This window comes from Coccomyxa subellipsoidea, assembly GCF_000258705.1.
Source record: "Coccomyxa subellipsoidea C-169, whole genome shotgun sequence".
NCBI lineage: Eukaryota > Viridiplantae > Chlorophyta > Trebouxiophyceae > Coccomyxaceae > Coccomyxa > Coccomyxa subellipsoidea.
In genome coordinates, this window is record NW_005178028.1 from 415,473 (window position 1) to 425,004 (window position 9,532).

The following is a 9,532-nucleotide window of genomic DNA, read 5'->3' on the forward strand; positions in this document are numbered from 1 at the left end:
TGTGTGTGTGTGTGTGTGTGTATCATTACAGTCTGTTGTGGGTTTAAATCGGTTAGGTATGTGCTGATGCAAACTGAAATGACAACAGGGTGGACCTCATGCAGCACTGCCGGTACCAATAGTAGTGTACACGTAGTAGAACATGTTCTTCTTTGATTGAAGTTGTTTTCTTTTGGTAGCCGAGGGCCTGAAAGCCCCATTTGTTTGCTCAACTTGATGACAGTCTTGTACAGGGTGCTCAGAAGGTGTCTCGTGAAAATGAGTCAAGATGAATCGCAGATTGCTTGGGATTTATTATGTGCTTTGCAGAACCGGGAGGTAGTTGATCATATTTCTCCTGCATCTGGTTCCTTCATTTCATTGATTTGTGCAGTGCGGGGTGTACTACTGGGAAAGTTGTCAATGAGTGGCTGTACGTTTTGCTCACTGCTCTTGCAAAAACTATGCTTGCTTTGTAGGACAATTCATGAGTGTGCGCTTATATCGCTAGCTATAATGCCTTCCTGTGAAGGCAATATCTTGTTAGATTGTGGGTAGGGGTAGAGACTCTGATCAGGATGGGGTGCTTGCATGTGACAATGGTTTCTGTAAACACTTTGCTAGTTTTCAGGGCATCTTGTTGCCATGCAGTTGCTTGGCTCTCGACTGCGCATGCTGCTACAGCATGTATGCAAGCTCCCTGCTTCTATTACAAAATCATGTATCCATACTTATTCGCAGTAGCCATATCAGTTGTATCCATACTTATTCGAAGTAGCCATATTAGTTGTAATTGGGAAATGCCAGTTTTAAGCCAACATAGAACAAGACCGATCCCAACACAAGACCTGTCACCAGAAGTCCTGCCACTCGCCGAAAGATGCCTGCGCCAAACATGAATCAACAAAGCTCAGCTCCGAATATCCCCTCTGTACATACTCAAAAGCAAACCCTTTCTGACCAATCAGCATCTCTAAATGATTGCATCAAAAATTGTGCAAAACATGAAAGCTGCCAAGGCTGAATATGAGGCGAGAGCTCTGTATTTTGAAGAGAGCAGCGCCACCCCATAGGCCAGACCAAGTGGTCTGCAAGTTCGTGTCCGGCATCCCTGCCATTGCCTAAGGCGGCTTCACGCACAGAAAGTCAAGCTCTTGCCAGGCACCCCAGCCAAAAATACCTTGTATTGGATGCCCCACCTAGGGGCCAAACTGGCCTTGAGGTCCACTGAATTACATACCTCCGAGGGAAGGGTCAATGCCGGTCATCTCTGTGCGCAGCATGCTGGACATGTCCCGGCCGAGATAGCCGCCGCCTTCGGCGACGCCGCCGGCCGCCGCCCCGGCCCGGCCGCTCGGCGCGGCCGCCGGCTTGTCGGCCGTTCCGACCGCGCCCTTTATGCGCCGCACTGCCTCTGCAAACTTCCTCAGCTGTATCACGATCTGCGGCGCAGCCACAACCACGCAATGTAAATTGTCAGACACGACTGCAAAACACACACTTGGGGCATGCCACTAAAAATGGGTGAACAGTCGTGCTGGAGCATGACTTATGCCTGTGCCACTGTAGACCCAAATGAGGCAAAGATCTCAAGCACTGATATTAATTATTTCAGCGCTAAGCCTGACAGAGTCTATGGATTAGCTTTTCCTAGACCTGGCCCCACATGCGATTGACAAACCTTGCTGCTTGCTTCCCTCTTTGAGGTGCTGAAGAGCTTAAATGTCCCATCTGCTGGGGTGAGTGCACATGGTGAAGATGCTGCTTACCTGTGGTGACCCCTGAAATCTGACGAGCTGAGGGTCATCTGTGCTTTTCAGGCAACCCTCAAAATCCAGGCCGCGATTCACGCCCTCTGCACAAATCACATGGTAATCAAGCTGTGTAGCTGCAATATTTGCTTAGTGGATGATGCATCTCAGCAATGCTGGTAGTGTCAGTGGTCGCAAGGAAATTACGAGCTGGGGACATTCAAGAGCCGCACCTCGCAGAGTGATCTGAGCAAGCTCTATATCGCCAAAAGAGGCGTGCACAGCTGTGGAGTTGAAGAGGGCCGCATGCCTTTGAGAAAGGGTCGGGGACTGCATGGCACAGCAGATCATGCTGGATTGAAGCTAATACGAGAGGAGCCCTGCTGGAGGCATTTCCTTGATGCAGTTTGAGCAGGCAATGCAAAGTGCCAAGAGCAGGAACCTTCTCCAGCGACTGCTCAAAAAATTTAAGTGCTCCCATGCGATCCCCATTATTAAACTTCTGCATTCCCCGCGATAGACAGTCTGCTGCCTGGACAAAGGCAACATACTTTGCACTCTCAGATGATACAAGCCAAAGAATAGTGTCCGTTACAGTAAGAAGACAGATGTCTGTGACACACATTTATATTGAACGCATGATCTCACACAATCAAGCAAGCACAGCACCTCAGAGCTTGCAATCGGGGTGACGATATTGTGCCTTTCATAGCCTGCATAGAGCACCATCCCTGTTAAGGGTGTCAATTGAGGATTAGATGTGTTCGAACCAGCAGCTACCGACCAGAAACCAAAAAAGGATTGTGATTTTGCGCGTACCTGCCAGGCAATGTTGTCGTGACTTATGTGGTCTCTGCTGATTCAGTTTCAAGGGATTGCGATGCCGCGCAGATCTGAAAATAAACTTGTGCCACTGGCATGAGGCACTGTGATGGGCATCAAAGCCGGGCCTGTTACAGGAAGCAGAGCAATGAGAACCCAGGTTATGCATCTGACCCAATGGTTTGGACGTAGGACAGAAATTTCGAGTGTGGTCCACAACAACTAATTCTCTGGGTGTCTTAGATATTCAAGATGTGCAGGATTCTCGTCGGATCAAGAGATACCTTGCTTCTCCCTTGCATATTGGATCTTGCTGACGTGCAAGAGTCGCACGTGTCCCTCATGTTGGCAAACATCCCAAAGAATGCATCCATATTCGCAATTTCTCAAGCCGTCGACCACAGAAACCAGTCCAGGCTACAATGCCAGGACTGGTTGACAGTATTTCTTGCTCCCAACTCCTTCAATGAAGATGTCCCAGTACAAGTGTACGACGATCTTCTCTTGTCTCGTCGTCTTCGTATTGCCTGCGACATCCGCTCAGGTAACATGTAATTTGTTAAAGGGTGGGACTGTCTGTTCAAAGGGGGACGCGCAAATAAGATTCTCGCACGCTCGTGTTACAACCGTGTGCAAAGGGGTCTCAGGCACCTACATTATAATGTACAAAACGCCATGATATCAATTTATAAGTATTTAAGGCTGCAAGCTATTCCTCGTTTGTATCTGAGCATCGTCTGCAACCGGATGCAAGCTCACTTACTGAGAACTAAACATCAAGATGAGCGAAGGCAGGGCACTGACGATGGCGCCTTTTGCAGGTTATAAGGGTCAAGGAGCCTCTTCAAAACGGTCCTGATGCAACAGCTCGGGCTGGTCTCGGCATCGTGTCTCTGCAGACCCTGTCTGGCCGACAAGATGCAACAACCATCCCAGCTGGTCTTGCTGCAGCAGGGGGTGCCGCCGCGACCCCAAGCAAAGCTCTGACACGCGATAGAGAGGCTGCAGCCCAGCTGCAGGGTCAGATAGCGCACACAGATGTGATGCCCTCGGGAGTCCTGGGGTGGCCACCAAAGCAGGCAGCAGCCCCATCCAGCAGCATATCGGAGCCAGGAGCAAATGGAGCAGCGGACTATGTGCCATCGCCTCCTCCAGATGCATTTCAGGTGCGGACATCTCATAATTTCCCAGTCGCAGTATTGCTTTGCGCGATTTACCGCCTTGTTTTCAGGAACATTTCAAGCGAAGCTTTGGCCTGAGCTCCCCTTTCATATCTCTATTGACATCCTGCATCCACCAGTGAGAAGAGGGTTTTGTTGGCAGCCTCCTGGTATCAATGGAGATGGCGGGGCGGACAACTCTGGAGCTTCGTACAATATTATCACCGGAGAAGATGGCTATTCCACCTTCTTGCCGAGCAACAACACGATTGATGGCACTGGATTCCAGCTGGTGAGGGACGTTTCTCTTGGACAAATTGGGTGCACACTCACTGAAAATGATACCTTCAAGCTGAGCTCATTAGGACGCAGCCGGCAAGCTTGCCTGTGGCCCAGGGCATGCAGCTGCTCTCTATTATTTGCTCACTGCTAACCAAGCATGCACAGCATTTCCCAAATCTGATGTACTAGCCACCTGATGCACATCGCCATCGGCTCCCGTACTTTTTGATGGTTCAGCATAGGTGCACCTGCATCAGAAGGACAATTCTGACAGTGCTGGCTGACCCTCGCCTCTATTGGTGCAGTTCTGGACGGACAGAATGCGAAACCCCCAAATCCTGGGCGCGCGAGTGCCGCGTGGGACATACTATCTGTGGCCGGCAGCAGGCGCAGCAAATTCTGGCACTGCCAGAGATGGAGGGTACCACCTGTCCCTTGACTGCCTTGGCCGCATGCTGCCCTTTGTGCTGGACTTCCAGGGCAGCGCTGTCATACTTGTGGTGAGAGCCTCTCCCCCTGGAATGCAATCCCTTGGAAGCTTCACTTTCTTGACTGTCAGATGCTGAGGGTGTGGCTTGATGGGTGCACACAGGATAGTTTAGCCTGAGATGTGCGAGTCACTCGGACTGTAAGCCCAGTAGTCAAGCCCTGCAAGGGGACGGTTGTTACCAAGGGGATTGACTCTGCGCAGGACGGTAGCAAGGGAGGCGTGGCGTTCTATGGTTGCAGCCGGCTGACGGTGAGAGGGGTGTCGATGAGTTACCCACCCTCGCAGTTCCACCACATCCAAGGGGCGGTGGTGGATGTGGGCGCTCCTCCAGTGCGCACAGTCACCGTCCAGGTATGTACCTGCATGTCATTTAGCCAAGTGTCTTACAGAATAATAATCCACATTCCAACAGTAGCCATGCAAGCATTTGATCAGAAACGTACAGGACTGGGTTGTGATGTGCTCTGAGTGGACTTAGATGTGACCGAGTCTGCTCCATAGGCCAAGTCAGAACTTTTTATAGCATCCCTGCCATGCATGTCATGCACTAATTTGCCCCATTTAGAGGTCATCTGAGGCCTTGAAGTGGGAATGGAACTTGGAACTCTCACAGCTCGCATCTCCCTTGGCCATGATAATGAAAGATTTATAAAGGGCTCAAATATGCTTACACTCCTGCATACAGGCGCACGATGGCTATCCTGACCATCTGTGGGCGGACGCGCGCATGTGTGCTGCGTACACAGCTGGCACACAGGTCATCCGGGTGAACAGCTCAGATATCGTGCCGAGCCTTGTGCAGCGGGTGGATGACAGCCGCTTCCAGCTGCACACCTCCTATGACCTGTATAACATCCAGCCTGGCGCCCTGCTGGCGGTGCGCGCCTTATAATGCGCACGTACTGCCCTAAGTTCTGAATTTCATATTGTCATGTGCATTCTGAACGGATCAGAGTTTATCAACATGCCAGTTGAAATGATCAGTCACCCCATCTGTTTTTGGTTTGGCTTTCTGTGTTCTCGCTGCTTGGTATGCCCTCGCACAAATAACCTGTTTTGCACGTCTAAGAGTGCCTCGCTGTGCGTGGTCTGGCTTTTTGTGTTCTCGTTCCTTCATGAGCCTTCACACAAACAACCTGCTTTGCACGTCTAGGAGTGCCTTTCTGTGCTTGGTCTGGCTTCATGAATTCTTGTTGGTTCAAGTGCTTCACACAGAGTTTGTGTGCTGCCTTAACCCAGTGTCGTACTGGGGTCGGCGGCCACGGCATGTATTGGGAGAGCTGCGCTGACTCAACCATGGCCGACACTATCTTCCACAACCCAGCTGGCCACTGTAAGCAGTCCTCATCAGATCATTTCACCTCATCTAAAGAGCCAAATTCAAAATTGAGTGTAACCTTATATCCTCCTTCCAGTGGTGTGTTAAAAATTTCAGCCTTGTCTTTCGCATCCCTGCCTTGATGCCAGATTTGAGCGCATTATATTTTGATACAAAATAGAGCGCTCATCTGCATGCCAGGGTCAATGGTCATTGAAACAATTCGCAGTGGAAAGAATTGGCAGTGGTTGAGACCTCTTAATTGTTGCCAGCAATATTTTTACTGGGGGATATTGGGGATCTGGCGAGTCCAACGAGGGGCAGGATGCTGGTAGCCTTGTACTGCAGCTTGTCTGCAGACGGACCTTGCCTCTGGCAAGCAAACCGTGTGATCCTCTATTTTTGGGTGCATGCAGGGATAGCGGAGGTGGGCTGCAGGAACATGACATACAGGGGCAACCACCTGTCGCCCTACCCATCCACGCTGGGCACAAAGCAGGAGCTTCCGCTGATGTCATCAATTGGAGATGGCATCAGCGTGCGGGGCGCTCGCAGCGGGCCTGCCATTGTGGGCAACTCCATGCGAGGGTGCAAACATAATTCCCTCAGACTATTTACATTCTTTACCCTTTAAATTTTGTTGCATTTGAGCCTATGATCTCCTCAGCACACATCATGCTCCAATACATTAGCTCTTCACGTCATCATTGAAATGCTGCCAAGCTTTGCATCAGTATGTCTAGCCTTACTGACGGACGTCACCCTGCTGTGTCCTTGTGCATGATATGTGCAGTGCGTGAGCGCTAGTCACTTGTACTCATGCTCCGCGTTGAGAGTTGTGCATGCTACAGGATGGGTGGTGATGGAATCACTGTGGCGACTGTGCCTTATGTCATCACAGCGTTAGAGGCACATAGCAGTACAATTACTGTGGACTGCTCTGGCGTCACATGCTTTGGCATCAGGCAGGGTGATCTAGTCACAGCGGGCTCAGCCGTCTCCAAGCCGCTCCCGGGCTATGCCAAGGTACGACCCTGGCTTCAACACTCCCCCAAATGTATTGAATCCTTGGCCATGTGTTGGGGATCAGGAAGGACTCGAACAACAACATGGAGGAGTGGGGAAAGGCACTTCCCCTCTCCTGAGCTGACTGCAACGCAAAACCTCCTGCTTGTTTGGCTGACAGTAAACATTCACGTTAAGGCACAAGGCAGTCAAGCTCAAAGCAGACCCCATTGACACCCCTTCCTGCAAATCTGACCCACTGAACGCTATTAAAGTGCCATCTTGACCTGCAACTGCCAATTGACCAGGTGCTGACTAATATGCTGCTTATGCACTGTGCACTGGGCGTGGCTGACTTGTGTCTCTGTGGGGATCATGCCAGGTGGAGGCAGTCAAGTCCTGGGCCACTGCAGCGCTGGCCAATGCCACTACTGAGGGGGGACCACCAAAATCGGATGCGCTGCTGCAAGTGCTGCTGGACAGCTGGCCTGTCGCGTGGACCACGGTTAGTCACTTTTGCCGCTGCATTGTGTAATCCCAATGTTACACTGTGTTCACCAATGCTCATAAGTCACAACATCTGTCAATGCGTCTCATGGCTTGCACGGCAGCTGAAGCAGAAACCCCACTTTTCCATTTGATGGCAGAAATGCTTGATCCCTCATGCATTCTTAATCACTCTTCTTCCGAACATGCACTGCTTGCGCTGGGGAAATGGGGAGTGATCTGAACGATAGAGCGCCGGAAATGTCCGAGCAGAATTTGCCAATGTTTTGGGCATTTCGATGCTAAGACCTTCTTGTTGCTCATGGCAGGTGTCTCCGACCGTGCTTCTGGTGATTCCTGGAGCGGGTTTCCAGATCAGGCGCAACACAATCGCCAACAACCGCGGGTCAGGCATCGTCCTGCAGGCACCGAGGGGCGTCGTGGCGAATAACATGATCACCTCCCCTAAGTATTGGGGGATACAGGTAAGCATCATTGTGCACAGCAGAGCTTTGATTGTCATTCGCTGCCCTTTGGACAACGTCGAGGAGAGGTCCTCCAGCAAGCCTTTGAGGCATGAACATGACAGAGGCTTCACCCCAGCAGTTGATGCGAAGACTGATGGGAGCAAGGGAGGAACTCTGTTGTGACCTCAGCTTTGTGTTTATATGTGCACCCATGCTCGCTGCACCTGGCTGTGTGCACAATCAGGATAACCTGTCCTGCTCGCTTAGTGACCTGACATAAGTACTCGCCATGCAGGGTCTGCCCTCTGTTGACGGTCGGGGAGATGGCGCGTTCACAAGGGATTTACTTATAACAAACAACACCATCGATGCGGTCTTCGGCGGTGTTGTCGTTGGCTGCCTGGAAGCTGCCGGGCAGGCGCCGTGCCCAGCTCGGGGGCACTCAAATCTCACAATCGCTGCGAATCTCATCCAGAACGCGGCCACGCTCCCGCTGCTGCTGACATCAGCGCGCGGCGTCAGCATTGTCGGCAACGTCTTCCGGTGCGTTCCCTCCTCTCTCTTGAAGCAGCTGAAATGCCATGGCCAGAAATGTATTGGCACCAGTGTAATGTACAGGAACTCCACGTAGGGGTCATCTGGAGCCTCGGGCCTCCACAGAGCACAGACATGATCTATAGCTTGTGGGCAAGCTACCCCTACCTCTTCACCCAGGATTTTCTAATTAATAACTGATTCAGCTTGGGCATTCACATTTAATGTCAAGCATTGCTTCAGCTAAACGTTTATGTCTTGTTACCTCAAAGCTCATCATTAAGGCGGATATTTTTGCAGGTCGGTGCTTTGCTACCCCTGGGTTCTATACAACGGCTACCCCTGGCTCCCACGCTTCTGGGGGTCCGTAGGATTTGTCGCCGAAGCCGCTGACGTGGCATTCCAGAGCAACGTCATCGACACGTCAGCGCAGTGCGCCTACGGCAACATCCACAACCCCTTCGAGGCCCTCTCCGGCACCGTTACTAATCTCACCATATCCTGATTTCATCTGGTTACTAACCGTCAGAAAATTACTCATCCTATGTTGGCGGTCGAATCCTAGCTAGAGGGGCACTTGCGCATAACCTTCTCAAGGGTATGACTGGGGACTGACCCGCACTTTTCATATTCAGGGGGTACATAATTGATGTTCAGGAGGTTACCTTCCGTACCCCCTGTTATTTTCACTGGGAGGGTGGTCTTATATTTGGGCTGCTGCACTGCAGTTGTGGCCTGCTTGGAATTTTTTTAGTTGTTTGAGCATGCAACGACGCTGTGAGGCAGCCATTTTACCAAAGGCTTCTGCATGCATGCAGATGCTATGACCACGCAGCAGGGCCTTCTGCCTTACAGGATCGGGTGGTGCTGCATTTGCTTTGCATTGAGAATCTGCACGTTGTCAGAAATCCCATCAGAGGACAGACTACTGCTGTTCTGGGAGATAGATTTTAGCAAATTCCCGGTTGTTGGGGTGGATACAAGATCAGCTCTAACTTTTGGATTCCTCGCTATTTACACTGCCGGAATGGTTTCGATGCCTCTGCAGCATTGGGGCCGTTCCCTCTTCTAGATTTATGGCACATGGGAGCCACAAGTGCACCTATCCACGTGGCTTGGGCTTTCCACATGGGGTTTTGTGAGAAATGTATGCCCAACACAAGGTTGTGTTGGGGGTTCCTTTACTTGTTTTTAGGAGAGTTAATGTGGAAAGGCCATGTCACTCGGAGGATGGGTGC

General features: G+C 51.1%; 2 protein-coding genes across 2 annotated transcripts; one reads left to right on the top strand and one right to left on the bottom strand.

Moving 5' to 3' along the window:
* Positions 1-762: 762 nt before the first annotated feature.
* COCSUDRAFT_43871 (hypothetical protein) lies at positions 763-2,066 on the bottom strand (the record flags this gene model as incomplete). Its single annotated transcript, XM_005644914.1, has 4 exons — positions 763-863; positions 1,220-1,421; positions 1,749-1,834; positions 1,964-2,066. The coding sequence occupies 4 exons, from the start codon at positions 2,064-2,066 to the stop codon at positions 763-765; spliced, it is 492 nt and encodes a 163-aa protein (XP_005644971.1).
* A 1,529-nt stretch (positions 2,067-3,595) lies between these two features.
* On the top strand, positions 3,596-8,799 carry COCSUDRAFT_43872 (hypothetical protein; the record flags this gene model as incomplete). The annotated part of the gene is made up of 12 exons (XM_005644915.1): positions 3,596-3,718; positions 3,876-4,004; positions 4,300-4,494; positions 4,686-4,835; positions 5,170-5,361; positions 5,724-5,817; positions 6,219-6,390; positions 6,654-6,828; positions 7,190-7,312; positions 7,623-7,778; positions 8,056-8,303; positions 8,595-8,799. The coding sequence occupies 12 exons, from the start codon at positions 3,596-3,598 to the stop codon at positions 8,797-8,799; spliced, it is 1,962 nt and encodes a 653-aa protein (XP_005644972.1).
* Positions 8,800-9,532: the final 733 nt, after the last annotated feature.